The sequence below is a fragment of the Xiphophorus hellerii genome, chromosome 24 (assembly GCF_003331165.1).
Source record: "Xiphophorus hellerii strain 12219 chromosome 24, Xiphophorus_hellerii-4.1, whole genome shotgun sequence".
NCBI lineage: Eukaryota > Metazoa > Chordata > Actinopteri > Cyprinodontiformes > Poeciliidae > Xiphophorus > Xiphophorus hellerii.
In genome coordinates this window covers 8,534,445-8,551,870 of record NC_045695.1, presented here as the reverse complement: position 1 = coordinate 8,551,870, position 17,426 = coordinate 8,534,445, and the positions used below count along the sequence as shown (strand labels likewise).

The window sequence follows — 17,426 nt, the reverse complement described above, 5'->3', positions numbered from 1 at the left end:
TTTATGATTTTAAACTGTTTTTTATTACATATATAACTCCAAACATTTAATAAAAAATGTCAGGATAATATTTGAGTCAGTAAATTGTCAATATGATTCAGGAAGACTGTTAGTTTTTCTCTAAACTCCACATTAAGTGGATATTAAATGTAAACAATGCAGCATTATCAGGACTGTAGTTCCCTCTATGGCCACCAGAGGGCGGAAATTCCCCGCTCTGAATATAGAGGTGAGTTTGTAGAGCTGCAGCTGGTTTCTGACTTCTGTTAAGTTGATCACGTTTATATCTTTCTCATTATAAATATTAACATTATTATGGTCTGTCTAAAGGACTGACAGCTGATTTAATATATAGATGTGTTATTTACATACAGATAACTCATCTATATATCCTAAATAAATTACACATTAATGTTTCCTGATAAAATAAATAACTGGTTTGTTCACCAAGATGCCGAGTTTCCATTTTAGAGTCAGGAGAATATTTTTGATATATTATTTTTTTCTGGAAAACAGAATAATTATAATAATTTTGCTTCAGATCCCAATTATATAATTTATATCACATCCTAAGAAAATTACACACTTATGCTTTCTGGTAATATAATAAACTAACAAGCTAAAATGTACTTAGAGGAGAATTTGGTTTCTTGTGTTTTACTTTGAAGGAATCCACAGGAAGTGCTATTCACATATCAACTCCGTAGCTTTACTCTGGTTTTGTTTACATACTGCGTCCACTAGGGGGCAGAAGGCTAAGTTAGCAGCTAGCTAGTTTCCAGCTCCTGATTGGCTAATGTAGCCCGTGTTGCTTTCTTCGTGTTTCTGCTGTTTTATTTCTTAAATCTTCTTTCTACTTTAACATGAAATCAATGTTTTATCTGTCAGTGTGAACTAGAAGCAGCTCCACAGAGATGAAAACAGCCCGCAGAGACTCTGAGCGGAGCTAACGATGCTAACGATGCTAACAGGCTCCAGCAGCTGGTTTTACACACAAACTGATTATCAGCAGCTGCAAATTTAAACTCTGATGCTGAACAGCAGCGACTGTCCTTCAGTTCACTGATAATCGATCAAAGTTTTATCATTATTCAATTTTATCATTAAACTCGTCTGAATGATTTTAGTGTGTAGTTACAGTGTGTCACCACAGGAGGGCAGTACAGAGTGAGTAACTTGTTAAAAACAAACCTAAAAATGTAAATAATCTTCTGTTTACTACAGTGCTCAAATATTTTTAAAAGCTTCATTGAGTTTTTAATTTTAAAAATATTTATTTATTTTTTCCCTTTAGATGGTTTTATTCTGCTCAAATCTCAGCTGGTTGACTTTTATCACTAATAAATATGTTTTTCGTAATATTTATAGTTTTTCCATTCTTTGATCCTCAAAATTACCCACAGTTAATATTTTTGTAAGGATTTTAACTGAATAAAATTTAACGTTTTCTTTTTTTTTAGGTAACTACATTTCCACCTGCCGTTACTATTTCTAAATAGCTGTTATTTACCTTGCGTTTTGAATTATTTTAATAAAGACTCTCCAGTTCTAATAACATAAAGTATGAATCCTAATTCTGCAGATTACTGTCTACAGAATTAAGTCAATATAGTTATTAGAAACTGTTTCGTGAAAATATAAAGTTGATCAGTTTTACGATGGTTGAGTGAGTTCTTACTGCCCTCTGGTGGTGAACTGTCGGAACTACAGACATTCTTCAAGTACATTTTTCAGCCGGATGTTTTGTTTATCTTTGTTTTAATCTTCACTTTTATTAAGTCAGCATATGTTAATGCCGTTAAATTAGAGTCACAAAACTTCCTGTAAAGAGTTTAACACATCAGCTATCTTTTATGATTTCAAACTCTTTATTACAAATATAAAATCAAATAGATTTAAAATATTTCAAAATCATATTTGAGTCGGGAAACTGTGGATATAAATGAGGAAGATTGTTAGTTTTTCTCTATATAACGTGGAGAAGTGGATATTAAATGTAAATAATGCAGCATTATCAGGACTGTAGTTCCCACTATGGCCACCAGAGGGCGGAAATATCCCGTTCTGAATATAGAGGTGAGTTTGTAGAGCTGCAGCTGGTTTCTGACTTCTAAGTTGATCACGTTTATATCACTCATTATAAATATTATTATTAAAATGAATAATGTTAATATTAACTATTCTGCCTACTTTAACATGCAATCAGTGTTTTATCGGTCAGTATGAACTAGAAGCAGCTCCACGGAGTTGAAAACAGCCGCAGAGACTCTTAACGGAGCTAGCGATGCTAACAGACTCTGGCAGCAGCTTCAGAGGAGCTTTGGCTCCATCAGAGCTGAAACGAAGCTCTACAACTCTGGTTTAGACGCTGATTTTGCGGTTAGAAGTTAGGAGAATATTTATGATCGATTAAATTATCCTGGAAACATTCAGAAGATTGATGCAGAAGAAGCAAACTGAACTTCTCTCAGAGCAGGGCGGTTATTGCCCTCTAGCGGACTCAGATGGTAACTACAGCTTCTCTAATAAGCTAGAGAATTTACATACCATATTCACTTCCGGTAGGTACTTTCACATTAAGAGCTACAGAAACGAGTTAATATTCTCGGTTAGCTTTCATATTAAATAAAGTTTTAGTTTTTCTTTTTCCTCCCTGAAATGTTTATTCAAAAGCACCAAATTAAACTGCTGAGGTTTTCAACCACCACTATATAATTTTCCTATTCCTAGATAGTCATGTCAAACAGATAAAAGTATTTAAATTAAATTAACAGCATCAACAAATTATTTTATGTTTAATAAATTTATTCACAGATTAATTCAGTCATACAATTAACTAAGTAATATTAACTAGTTATATTTTAAGCTTTAACTTTTTATGTTTAATTTTTCTCCATTAGATATTTTCATCCTGCTCAATGCTCTGATCTCAGCGGGTTGGATTTTATCACAAGCACATTTTCATTGTTTATATTTTTCAGGCTTTGATCCTCATATTTACACACAGTTTATCTTTTTGAGAAGATTTTTCTGAAGTAAGTTTAATTTTCTTTTCCATTTATTAACCCTTGTAGTGGCTCTTTAACAACATCAATTTAAGATGATTTTATTTGAACTGATAAAAGTGAAAATGAGAACAAATTAAGTTAAACAAATGATCTGGTTGAGTCAACATGAATAGGAATACCTGTAGTTACGATAGTTCACCACCAGAGGGCAGTGAGCGCTCATAATCCACCATTAAAGATAAAAATAGTTTGTTCTGCTGGTTTTCTGCTGAATCCATGAAAAAAGCTGCTCAGCTTCAAATCACTAACAGCAAAACAGAAATAGTTAAAGTTTTCTATCTTTATTCTAGTTTTGTTTCACTCTGTAAACTCAAATTGAACTGTTAATATTTATTCAGATGAATTAAACTTTGATTCTAGACGCTGAAGAAAACACAAGTGTGACTTTGTGTGAAAAAAGAAACTGAAACCAACTTTGGTCTCCTTCAGAACAGCGTCCATTTTGACCCGCAGGATGGAAATAACTTGTTGACTTGTTAACAGAGGTAAGTGTTGCTGCTCCGAGTCCCTCCGTGTCTCTCGGCTCTCTGGACCTTTCCTGACCGATGAGAGGCTTTCAAGACACAAAGAGTCTCCTGGTTCTGGAGAGACTGACGTTTTTCATGATCCAACACCAGATACTTCACACACAGTGATTACTGTAGGAAGAAATATTCCAAATTATGCAACAAATTTATTTTTAAAGTCGAAACAAACCTGCTCCATGTTTTTCTAAGAATATTTTGCTGTTTAAACCAGAATGCAGAACTGATGTTTCAGGCCAAATAAATGTAATTTGAGTTGTTCTACATTAAACCCACAGTCAGTTTCTTAATCTGTGGTAAATACCATCTGGGGCCCGATTGTTATCCTGACCATATGGGTCCAATTTGAAGTGCTGTTATTTATTATTTAGCATTTGGTGAAATATGAATTTTCATATCAGTCAGGTAATTATAAACCCTGTATTGTTAACTATTACATCATAAAAAGCAGTTTTTTCCTATTTCTCTCTTTAATGACACACTTCCACCCCTCCTAGATGAATTAGATGAATCAGTTCATTTCTACAGCAGGTAGAGATAAGAGAGAACCAGCAGGACACTGACCAGCCAATCAGATGTTCTCCTGACTGAGAAAGTGGGATAATATCTCATCTCTGCAGTAGGTTGGGTTTTTAAAGCTCTTCATAACCTCTTAAAACATCCTGATGAAAAATGAATCAAACCTACTTTAGACTATTTTATCTCCAGGTTTCAACACCTTGTCCAACAATCCCCTGATCAAAGTCCCACTGAACTACAGAAAAACGACATATTTCTGTCCATGAATGTACAAAAACACCAACCAAGTAATGAATGTAACAGCATGGATGAGAGCTTGTAACAAAGGCACAAAACAAAGGATTTGCCTCATTGTTCTAATGGATTTTATCAGTTTATTTAACTGACTCCTTTGTTTTCTTGACAGATGTATAATTTGTCTGAATAAACCTGCAAATAAACATATTTAACGTCATTTATTTTTGTCAAAATAAGCTCTTTCCATTTCCTGACTTTACCATGTTTCTCGTTGTGGGCGGGACGTGAGCTCGCAGCAGCTGTGATCAATTCTCTGCTGAAGTTTGGAGCAACAATCAGCGATGGAAAAAAACCTCGAGGTTGAAGTTCTGGAGTCAAATAAACCCAAATGTTTCATTTTGTCTCCTAGAAATTCATTAATGGCCCAAATGAGAAAGACTCAGGGGACTCATATAATAATAAAGTTGTATGGCCTGTCCATCACAAGGGCAGATGAAAACATTTTATTTGTAGAAATTTACAATAGAAAATGTTAAATATTTGTCTTTTTATAACCAATCTTTTATAGTAAATAGAGACTTTTCCTGAAAAACTAACGGATCCTTCTGGAGAATTTCTTGAGACACTTTGTCTCCTGCAGAACAACAACCTTCCTCTAATGACATCACTAGAATCGACCAATCAGAGGCCTTTAAAATAAACCGTTTGTAGATTTCTCCTTTGTCCTCCTGATCTGAACCAATTTCAAAGAGACGTGTTTCCTTGTTTTGTTTCCTTGTTTTGTTTCCTTGTTTTGCTGCAGCAACACTCTAGAAAATATCACCCTGTGGATAAACAGCATGATGTTTATGAAGCTAGATATGTCTGTGAATGTTACTGAATGTCCTTGAACGCATCATGGTAGAGAAACTCAGGTGACTTCCTGTAAATGAGGTGTACTTGAGGGAGGGGCTCATGTTTCACAGGTAGCAGGAAGAGAAGAGAAACTCTGAAGAACGAGCGAATTAAATCAAGTCTCTCTAAGAGTTGAAGGTAAAATAACTTTTTATTGAAACTTCACTGCAGCTCAGTGAGTTTTTCTCTCTATGAAGAGAAAAGAGTCAGAACTGTTTGATTCTCTGTCAGACTTTTGTTCCAGACTAACTTCCTGTCCCTGCAGCTCTGTTTACATGGTTTGGTGTCAGCAGCCATGAATGTGTTGATAATGATTGTTTCTGGTTCTGTGGTGAACAAAGTTACTCTGATCTCTGTTAAAACAAAGGGAGGTTACTGTGGAGGTTTTGGTTCCAACTGAACCATAAATGTTCTTGTTATCAGTGAACGGAGTCAGAACATGAACAGACATATTTGTGGTTCTTTATGTCTGAGATCATGAGGAGGTTAGATATCATGTTGCTGCTCTTGTTCTACATTTTGTATTTTATAATTCTTAAATGTTTCAGATGATGAAACTAAAATCAGACAAACATAACCTTATTCCACACAAAATGTTTTCAAATAATGACTAAAGTTATGAAGGGAAGAAACCATTCTTACCAAGCTGTTAATATGTGGACACATTATTATTTCCTTGCTAAATCATAAATTCACTTTGATTAACCAAAGTTTAACTGATCACTTTTTGCTGCATATAACATGTTAAAATGCAGCTTAATTTTATTCATGTTATAAACTAAGTTCAACCTTTTTTGTGACGCTGCTGTAATAAATTCAATATGTAAAAAGTTTTTTGGGGGGAATTGATGGATAAAATATTTACATCAGTTGTAGAAACATTAATTTTAATCCAAATTGTAAAACAACATAAACAGGCTTCATTTGTATCTTATTGTTGCTGCCATTAGAAAAATCCAAGTTTCTAATCAGATCTGCTGGCAGAAACGATGCAGCAATAGTGAAATGTCTCTTGGGAAACTTTTGACATTTATAAATAATTTTTATTAAGTTGTTTCCATCCATTCAGGTCGCGGGGGTCTCTCTGGGCTCTCTGGAGCCTTTCTAACCGATGAACCAGCGCAGCTTGGGTCGCTCGGCTCTCATGTTTACTTTATTAAATGCCTGATGTAGAAAGAAATTAGTCACCGGTTAAATGAAATGCTTTATTGTGAGAGCATTTCACAATTTCACTTAACTAATAGGTTGATTTGTGACAATAACACTGTCACAGTACTGATGATTGACACACACACACATTTCTGAGGTAAAAATAAAGATAATACTTATATGTAGAAGTTCTTGCTTTGTAAAATATTATTACTCAGGGGTGACAGTTAGGACTCAGTGTGTACGGTTCACAAAACATGTTTTCCTGACAGTCACAGTTGGTAAGAAACAAAGATTCCCATTAAATTCCATAGGAAATGAATGTGGGTCATTTTTGACCACTCACAGAAGAAAGGGGTAGTAATATAAAACATGCTGTTTCTTAAAATGTATGAAATGTAAATCAAAAATTGTAATTGCACGATATCAGTAACATATCTTTTGAGGAATACCTGGAATATGAAGTGATGAAAACTTTTCATTACAAAGATATTGCAAAAAGATGACCTCACCGGGTCAAAAAATGACCCAGTTATGCATCAGAGGGTTAACCTGGTGAATGGTCAACTCTATGATACAACTTTTTAAAACTGGTTAAAAACACATTTTTTTCTTTTTGGGTTTAAACCCAGAGTGAGCTAACATCTCTGTCTTAATGCTGCGCTCCTACTTCTTTGAATTGTTGATGTTTTGATTTATATTTTCTTACAGTTGCTTTACTGTTGTTTGCTTTTATTTTTGTACAACACTTTGGTCAGCTGCAATATTGTACTTCATGAGTTTAGAATAAAGTGGTATGGATCTACCATGACAGCAGCACCAGCATCTAAAGCTGATCTGTTTGTGTGGAGCAATAATGAACTTTTCAGATTTAATCTAAATAAACTGAGAACTTAATGTAACTTTTACAGTGCATCAGTTCTTGCTGCAGCGACTCTCTCTGGTGTTTTAACCTAAAAAGCAGAACTAAAACATTGTAAACTAGTTTCTCTGCTTGTTGAAATCAGCAGGAAGTGAATCACATCACTCCGTCCCTCATCAGTCTGGGGTTCAGCAGAAACTGATGTTTCTCTTGTCTGTGGATCAGAACCGGCTTTAAGCCGTCCACAGATTTCCTCTCTTCCTCCTCACTGAGTTTGGTCTTTTTCCAGGTTTTCCTCTTGTTGCTCCTTTCAGCAGGAAGAAACTCTTTGTCTCTCAAAGCTCTGCTGGAAAAATGCATCCAGATCCAGACTGACTCTTACCTGAAAGGTTGCTGTGTTTAGCAATCAGTATCTGCAAAATCGGAATCGATCAGCCAGAAAACTGCAGTCGGTTCAACCCTAAAAATAACAAAACTTTTAAATGGAGCAATAATAATAAAATAAATAATTTCACAAACATTTTAGATGAGTTGTAACAAACTAGTTTCTAACTAAAAGAGTTGCATTAATGTGTCTCTTTATTTTGAAGTTCAATCAGATCAATAGACTAAATATGTTTCAGGCCTCGCTGAGTGTTTGGGGGCTTCATCCCCCTATTGAAGCAGCTGTTTACCCATGATTCCTTGCAGTGGGTCCAGCTGGTACCTCAGCTGGATGCTGTGGTCCCTGAAAGCTGCTTTGTGTCTCTTGAGCTGAGAGGAAATCCTGCTGAGCTGCACACAGAGGCTGACATGTTGCTGAGATCCCAGCTGGACCCGGTTCTGTCTGGAGGAGAGCTGTGGACCCGACCTGAGCTGCTGCTCCCTCAGAACCTTCTGCTCACTGACTCCCTCCATACAGAGCTACAATAGAGTCATGATGCGTTCAAGTCCACTGGGAGCTAAATAAGTTCACTAGTTCATAGGAAATGTTCACTCATTCATTCACCTGATTCACTCTGATCCTCTGAACACATGATGGGAACCAGCTTTCTGCTTCACAGGACAGTTACTGGAACCGGATCACTGGACTGACTGGTTCTGGTTTCTCTCTCCAAAAGGCCAGAAGATGAAAGATCAGGACAGAGCAGAACCTCCAGGACCCATCAGTCCATCTATGAGGAGTGACCGGTCCAAAGATCGTCCTCCAAACTTCAGTAATGAACCTGAACCATCAGACAGAAAGTAAGAAACCATTTTCTAACTGATTCATGTGAATCTATAGATATAAAATAAAAGATATTAACTGGTTGATCTTCAGTGTTTCAATAAACAGTAACTTAATTTTCTGAGATATTAATTTAAAGTTATTCATGAAGGATGTTGGTCAGTAAATCAGAGTTTGAATGAAAGTCTGAATGAATCAATGATGAAAATGTTGCATGAAAACAAAAACAACCAACAATGTGAGGAGCAACGACTCAGATTGTCTCTAAACCCAGTGAAGCACTGGAGCTTCCAGACTGGGAACACTGGTATCAGTCATGATACCAGATATGATACAATGAAGAACTTCAAACCAGAGATCATCAATGATCTCAGGTTCTGTTCTGACCCAGTTCTGGTCTCTAGTTTGTGGTGGACCTTCATGAACATGTTCAGCTCCAGCCTGTTGATAGTGAAATATTTCACTGATGAAGAAATGTCTTTACAGGAGCTGTGAGTGTGAAGAAAGACCCAGAACAGGAGCTGAACGGCCGACAGCCAATCAGAGCAGCTGTTCTCCAGGTGAGACTGAACTCCTCCAATCAGAGCCTCCTGTCGTCTCTGTTGGACCAGATCCACGTCTTTAGTTGAGATTTGGAAATTTAAGGTTTAAAAGTCTTTTAGTGATCAATTATTTCAGCTGGTGTAACTGGAACTCATGTGCTGGTGATGATAAAGAAAGGAGAAAAAAAGTGATGAAAATGTTTGTTAATCAGTCAATATTTTCATCACAATATTCACCAATAATATTGAGAGTTAACAGCTCCTTGATGACCTTCTATCAGATCGCGTCTTTAAACATTCAGAGATAGAAGGTAAACTTGAGAAGAACCAAACCAGAGCAGACAAGGACTGCAACAAAATAGATGCTGTGATGAAGAAGAACAGAGAGCCTGCAGATTGATGGTCAAACATCTTCAGCACATGGATGAATTGAAGGTTTCAATTAATTTCCGTTTTTGGGATTGCTTTTTCTTATATTGTGCCTCCATATCTGGCTTGTCTTTATTTATTATCGTAGCTGCTTCAGGTTTGCTTTTGTTACATTGTGCAGCCGTGTTTCCTGGCCTATTCGCTCGTCGGTTTACGGGTCAAGAGTGGCGATTTCAGCTCGACCTGACCGAGTCCTGTGAGCGTGAGATGCTGGGTGTCTGGGGTCACTCTGGAGGCTATATGTGCAGCAGCCTCTTGGTCATCCCCAAATACCTTTGCTGGGTTTTACAGGGTTAACTGTGCCACCTTTCACCTGGGATCCTGTCCCAGCGCTCATCATCATCCCAGTGAGGTGGGCATGTTTTCGGGGTTGTTTCTTTTCTGTGTGTGATTTCTCAGGACTCTGTCGGTAATCGTCATCCAGTGCTTTAATCACTGCCTCTGGCGGTCAGTAGGGATGAAATAGAACAAAAGTTTAGACTGTAACTACGGTTCTATGAATCCCGGATGACCGCCAGAGCGCTCGGTCCCTCAGAATCATCGTGTTTCACGAGAAGATTAAGGGACTGAGCTGTCATTGTCACGTGACTATATAGACTTACTGGTGTCACCGGGGGTCACATGTGACCATGTTGGTATAAGATTCTCGACCTGTGCAAGAGAGATCATTCAGTGCTTTAAGCACCGCCTCTGGCGGTCATCTGGGATTCATAGAACCGTAGTTACAGTCGTGACTTTTGTTATTCTTACCATGCAGAGTTTTTATAAAATTTGGGCTTTTTATTTATTGATTTACTTTTTTCTCATCCATTAAAGCTGATGCACAAATTGTCTCTGAGAATATCAAAAAATTATTGTTTTCCTTATGTTCAGCTGAAGTGTCTCCTCTCCTGTCTTTGTCTCTTTCTTCAGATTTTGATATTCGGTGTCAGAGTGACCATAAAGCGTCTCTGAAGAAGAAGTTCCAGAGTCTCTCTGAAGGCGTCGCTGAAGCTGGAAATCAAACCGTTCTGAACCAGATCTACACAGAGCTCCACATCACAGAGGGGTTAACTAGAGAGGTCAACCAGGAACATGAGGTCAGACACATTGAAACAGCATCCAGGAAACAAGAAACAATCAGAAGAGAAGACATCTTTAAAGTCCCACCTGGAAGTGATCAACCAATCAGAACAGTGATGACCATGGGAGTGGCTGGCATTGGGAAAACACTGTTAACACAGAAGTTCACTCTGGACTGGGCTGAAGGCAAAACCAACCAGAACATTGATTTCATATTTCCATTCACTTTCAGAGAGCTGAATATGTTGAAAGAAGAAAAGTTCAGCTTATTAGGACTGATTCATAAATTATTTTCTAAAACCAAAGAAATCAGCAGCTTTGAAACGTTCCAGGTTCTGTTCATCTTTGATGGTCTGGATGAAAGTCGATTTACTCTGAATTTCAAGAACAATCCGATCCTGACTGATGTTACAGAGTCCAGCTCAGTGGATGTTCTGGTGACAAACCTCATCAGGAGGAAACTGCTTCCCTCTGCTCTCCTGTGGATAACCACACGACCTGCAGCAGCCTATCAGATCCCTGCTGAGTGTGTCGGCATGGCAACAGAGGTCAGAGGGTTCACTGACCCCCAGAAGGAGGAGTACTTCAGGAAGAGATTCAGAGATGATGAAGAGAAGGCCAGCAGGATCATCTCCCACATCCAGAAATCAAAAAGTCTCCACATCATGTGTCACATCCCAGTTTTCTGCTGGATCACTGCTAAAGTTCTGGAGGATGTGATGATGACCAGAGAGGGAGAAAAACTGCCAAAGACTCTGACTGAGATGTACATAGCATTCCTGGAGGTTAACTTCGCAATCAAGAAGGAAAAGTATGATGGAGGAAAAAAGACAAGATCAATCTGGAGTCCAGAGAACAAGAAGCTGATTGAGTCTCTAGGAAAACTGGCTTTTGAGCAGCTGCTGGAGGGAAACCTGATCTTCTATGACAAAGAGCTCAAAAAGTGCAGCATCAACATCAAAGATGCTGCGTTGTTCTCAGGAGTGTTCACTGAAATGTTTAAAAGAGAGAGAGGGACGTGCGACATCTCCGTCTACTCCTTTGTTCATCTGAGCATCCAGGAGTTTCTGGCTGCAGTCTACATGCTCCACTGTTTCACCAGCAGGAAGTCAGAGGTGATCAAGACGTTTCTGGGAGAAAAATACAGAGAAACATCTCTAGATGAGGTCATGGAGAAATCCCTCAGCAGTAAAAATGGCCACCTGGACCTGTTTGTCCGCTTCCTTCATGGTCTCACTGTGGAGTCCAACCAGAGACTCTTAGAAGATCTGCTGGGTCAGACAGAGAACAGTCCAGAAACCATCCAGAGAATCATCACCAACCTGAAGGAGATGAACACTGATAGAATCTCTCCTGACAGAAGGATCAACATCTTCTACTGTCTGGTGGAGATGAACGACGTCTCATTTTATCAGGAGATCCAACGGCTGCTGGATTCAGGGAAGAAGCTCTCAGTGACTGACTGTTCAGCTCTGGCCTTCATGCTGCAGATGTCAGAGGTTCTGGATGAGTTGGACCTGGAGAAGTACAACACATCAGATGATGGACGACGGAGACTGGTTCCAGCTGTGAGGAACTGCAGAAAGGCTCGGTGAGTCCAGATGTTTTCATTGTGTGAATGCTGATTCAGCTGTATTGTCCTCCTGTTTCTTCTTCTTCTTCAAGTTGCTTCTGGATGTTTTTGGTCTTTAACTTCTTCCTTCATCCTCTGGACTATTTCAGCCATTCAACCATCTAAACATTCAGCTCATCCAGGACAGCTGCAGCTTCTGGTTTTAGACATTTTGATCATTTTAAAAATATTTATCTTTTTATCAGTTTTCATGATTAAATGAATAGAAAACCCTGAACTCTAGAAAAAAATCTATTTTGTCTGAAAGATCCAATCAGCCAGAGAGACTTTTACACTTTAAACTCCTCTTCACTCATTGAGCCGCTACTCCTTTTAGGATCTTTGTCTTTTTTTATAAAATCACTGTTTAGGTTTGATGGACACTTTAAAATAACCCCAATAATTGCTGCTGTTGTCATGGAAACCAGTTAGAAACTTAGTGAACCAACTTTTCCTCCTCCCACTAGTTTCCTCTGAGTTTGTAAATGAGAGCAAAATGTGGTGATTGTTGTCTGGCTCCAGAAAAAGTCCTAGTTTCTGTCAGATCCTCCCAAAGCTCTGAGAACTCTGCTTCCAGAGCTGGAACCATTTTCCTCATCAACTCTTCATCTGCAGCTTTTGTTGAAGCTGTTAGCCATGAAGACCTGGAGAGACATGAGCTTCAACTCTTTAGACATCCCAGCCTCTTCTAGTTACTGGAGAACTTTCACTGCTTCACCATGAAAAATGCTGCTGGACCCAAACGCTCTGTTTTGGTCTTCAGCTCTTTAAGAGTTTAGCAACAATTTCTTCTGACATCCAAACCTTTGTTCCTCTGAGCCACACGGTCTAGTCCAAGTCCGAGCTGTGAGCAGTTCCTCCTCCTCTCCATCATCTCCAGTAGTTTCCTTCATCAGCTCAGTCAGCCTCTTCATCAGCTGCTTCAGCTCCTTTGAGGCTCTGATGCTGCAGCTCCATCAGATGCTGCAGAGAAAACTGAACTTTCCTTCCCAGATGATAGAAGATCTTCAACATCTGACTGCAGCTGAAGGTCTGAGGACATGAAGCCTGGACCAGAACCAGAACCAGAACCTGGACTTTAACCAGGAACTGCACAGATTCTCTGTGGGGTCAAACTCAGTAAATTGAAGATCAGATGTTGATCAGATGATGACATCACTGTTATTATATTTTAGTCTGTTTATGATCCAGATTGATTTCATTAGAACTGAATTTATTTCTTCTCTAATCACAGACTTGGTGGCTGTTTGATCCGAAAGGCTGAATGTGAAGTTTTGGCCTCGGCTCTGAAGTCCAACCCAGATCTGACTGAACTGGAAATAAATCAGATCATCATAGATGAAGGTGGAGACTCTGATCTGAAGCGTCTGGTTGAGATCCTGGAGAGTTCAGTCAGTAAAGTGAAGAATCTGAGGTTTGTTTTCTTTATTTATACAATAAAATCCTTCATTTATACTTTAAACATTAGTTTAATTAATGCTTTTATTCTAATATATTTTATTTCATAACAATCAGTTTAAATGTCAGAATAAAATCTCTAAAACTTTTTACCTTATATATTATTTTTTTTCTTATATCAGACTTTGAGATTATTGAACTTTGTTTTTCAGTTTTTTACTTTAAAATGTTTTTAACTGATGAACAAAATGAGTAAAATAATTCAAATGATGTAAATTAATGATGGAGATGTTTCAGTTTGGTTTGGTAAAGATTCAGATTGTTTTATTTCTCATTTCTGATTCTCATCTTTACATCCAGAATGAAATGTTGTTCCTCCAGAGTCGAGCCACAAACACTGACAAGTTCAAATCATCATTAATGGCCAAATCTAAGAAATGACTGATTGTAGAAAAGCAAATCTAGATGAAATGAATGAAAGTGAGGTTTGCAGCAGCAGCAGGTTCCTCAGCTTTGTCCTGAAGCTGTGGTTCTGTTGGGCCGGGTCAGAGAGGAACCGTCCTCTTCAGTCTGACAGCTGTCAGTCGGTTGGAGCCTCGTCTCTGTGATGATGCTTCATCAGGTCACGTCTCCTTAGGAAATAATGGCCTCCATTGGCTTTCAGCAGCTTTAATAAGAACCCAAGGCCATTAATGAAGAAACTGAGTGGTTCTGATCCAGTTACCAAGTCGGGTCTCCAGCTGATGATCAGGAACCAGCAGAAATAGCTCAACTCATCCAGGCTGATAGAAAACTTGGAGTTTCTTTATTGATCAAATGTTCTGGTTCTGCTGGTTTGGACTCTTTAAACCAGTTTGACTGGATCAGATGTTAGAATCAGTTCATCATGTTTCTTTTACATTCAGGGAAATTAATTTTCTACATTTTTATTATTTATTTGTTCGTATTTCAGTTTTAACCTGCATCCTGTTGGCTTCAGCTCACATCTTTTATTCTTTATTCAGATTGTGGGACTGCAGTTTATCAGAGACCAGCTGGACTTCTCTGTTCTCAGCTCTGAAGTCCAAACCGACCCATCTGACAGAACTGGACCTGTTCAGAACCAACCTGGAAGATTCTGTAGTGAAGGAGCTCTGTGGTTTTCTACAGACTGAAGGCTGCAGACTGGAGACATTGGAGTATGTAATTATATAATTATTGATTTTTATGTGAATAATTATATATAATTGATCATAAATCAAATTAATTTCTTCTGTTCTAATAAATATTTTCTGAGTTTGTTCCTGGACTTGGATCCAGAGTTTAATTTAGTCCCTCTGTGTAACTGAGTTGGACCTGCTGATCTGAGGTCAGAACAGGACAGCATTCGGACCCCCAGTGTGTAGAAATCCCCCTCATGTGAAGCAGGTCAAAGGTCATTCAACCCAGTCTAGAAAAGTGAATTCCTGGAATCTGACAGGAACAAATCAGTAATCAATGATTGATGCTTCAACACTTTGATCAGAACCTGGAATGATTTTACTGACTAAAATCCTCCAACACAACATGACCCAGTACCAGGTTCTGGTTCTGGTTCTGAAGTCAGCAGGTCTTTATTGAAGCAGCAGCTTGTTGGCATTAATATTGATGAGAATCTTTAACTGGTTCTGTTGGACTGGTTAACCTGCATCCTGTTGGCTTCAGCTCACATCTTTTATTCTTTATTCAGATTGTTCAGATGCAGTTTGTCAAAGATCAGCTGTGATTATTTGGCCTCAACTCTGAAGTCCAACCCGACCCGTCTGACAAAACTGGACCTGGGAGGAAACAACCTGAAGGATTCAGATGTTCAGCAGCTGAAGAATCTTGTAAAGACTGTAAAGTAAGTAAATGTTTGTAGTGAGTCCAGCTGCTGTCAGCATATTGAACTAAACCCAGTTAGCATCAGAGCAAAGATCCAGTGTTCCCAGTAAAGCTGCAGCTTCTCAGTGGGAGGAGAATGGTTCAGGCTTCCTGATTGGACACAGAGACAGCAATCAGCCAATCAGAGGAGCAGCAGCTTGCTGTATTCCTGCGTTTGTGTTGGTGTGAAGATGAGTGTTGTTGCTGTGTCCATGTCTCCAGGAAGTCCAGCTGGACTCCAGCGTCCAGCCGTCCAACATGTCTAGAGACAGTGGTCCTCATCCATCAAACTGTGGCAGCAGCAGATCTGATCTCAGATCTGTTTGTTCTCTCAGTTCAACAGGAAACAACTGATCAGGTTCATCTTGGTCACAGCTCTGAGATCAGTCTGACTGCAGCCTGGAAACCATCTAGTGGATGTGCTGCGTCACTGACTGCTGCTGGAGAGAGGCTGGAAACACTCACTGATCTGCTCTCTCCTTCCTTCTTCTCTCTGCAGGTTCTGATCTCTGTGAAGTAGAAAATGGTCTCAGTGTCCTGCTGATCCTCAGAGGTTGAAGCTGCAGCAGTTTGAGTCTAAAGAGACTCTGACTGGATCATGATGATGACCTCTGACCTCCAAGATTTCCCTCCTGTTTATTTTCTCATGTCTGTCATTTAGTGTCTGATATTGTTTGTCTCTTTGGATCAATAAAGATCCAATTCAAACTGGGCTCCATTTAGAGGCTTCATGGAGTTTTGATCTGAACTGGATTAAACTGGAAAGTTGATCTTTTTTCTCTCTGATTCATTTTCATCCTGGAACCAGAAATGGTCTGAGAATGGAAACATGGGAATCATTTTCAGTTCAGCTTTGAAGCCATGAAAGACACTTCAAACCTCTTTTCTCTGCTGCTTCTTCCTTCTGCTGACATGAAAATGTTCCTCAAAGCTCCACAGATAAAAAGATGCTTTACTGGAAACTGCAGAGAAACTTCAGCTTCCATCAGAGAAACCAGTTTAACCAGTTTAGAACTGGATGTCCTACAGAAACTCTGATCTTAGAGCAGTTTTCAGGAACATGTGGAACCTGGAAAAAAAAGATTTTATATATTTTATGTTCATTGTAAAAGCTAAATCTTGAAGTTTTACGTCATCATTGATTCTCAGCTTTAATTTCTCTCAGTTTGTTTTGGTTTTTACTTTTTTAACTCCATATTTCATGTTTTGAGTTTTCTAGAGAACTTCAGGCTCTTTACTGTGATTTTACTGATTTATTCAAACCTCAGAGAATCACTGGGATAATGTGCTGATTGGTTCATGTTTGATATTCATAATTCTTCTAATGCAATGTGGGTTGCTGGATGTTTAACGACCAAATAAAGTTTTTAAAAAATCTTTGTGTATTTTTTATGCAGCTGACTGTGTACACATATAATAACTAAACCTTCATTTTAATCCTCCAGGCCATTTTTGCTGTATTTTAAGTTTTCACATTTAGTTTCACAGCTTAAATTAGTAAAAGCAGAAACATCTCAAGTTGATTTCAGCTTTAAGCTACTAATTTAGCCAGCAGTTTATTGTTGCAGTATTCAGACTGAAGATGTTTTTTTAATAAAACAGATGAGAATCAATCTTTTCAATCAAAACTCGATGAATTAAATCAGCTATTGAATTAGAATAATAACTTGTATAAAACTGCCATTTCTGTCCGGTTAATGGTGCAGCAGATCCTGCAGGGGGCGCTCTGGGGCCTCAGTGTTCAGGTCGGTTACAGTCACATCTCCCAGACTCCTGAATCTTCTGGTTCCTTCCTGAAATGATTTCCTGCAATAAAATGTTGGTTGGAAATGAGCAGAAAACTGAGAAAAACCTGAAAAAGTTCAAATCTGACCTAAAGTTTTACAGCTCAACTCATACAAAGGAAAACATGAAAATAAAGGTGTTTATTGTCACCTGGAAGGAGGCGGAGCCTCAGCTGGGTCAGGGGGCGGAGCCTCAGGTGTGTCAGCTCTAGTCAGGTTTGGATCAGAACCGGTTCAGACTCCATGCAGCAGCAGAGC

At 38.6% G+C, this 17,426-nt stretch overlaps 1 protein-coding gene and 1 long non-coding RNA gene across 3 annotated transcripts in view; both read left to right on the top strand.

The window, feature by feature from the left end:
* The window catches only part of LOC116715868 (NLR family CARD domain-containing protein 3-like), a gene marked incomplete at its 3' end in the record, with an annotated part of 163,667 nt that overhangs the window by 101,422 nt on the left and 44,819 nt on the right, over positions 1-17,426 (top strand). The window contains exon 10 of the mRNA XM_032556586.1: positions 8,354-8,477. Within this exon, the coding sequence (XP_032412477.1) occupies positions 8,354-8,477 (124 nt within the window). The remainder of the gene's footprint in view (positions 1-8,353; positions 8,478-17,426) is intronic.
* LOC116715872 (uncharacterized) lies at positions 12,069-15,934 on the top strand. 2 transcript variants are annotated; one of them, XR_004338272.1, is made up of 4 exons: positions 12,069-12,084; positions 14,508-14,681; positions 15,212-15,364; positions 15,884-15,934. It is a non-coding gene; the product is annotated as an uncharacterized LOC116715872 (long non-coding RNA). The 2 variants fall into 2 exon arrangements; XR_004338273.1 differs by lacking the exon at positions 12,069-12,084 and adding an exon at positions 13,487-13,519 and having other exon boundaries at positions 14,508-14,685.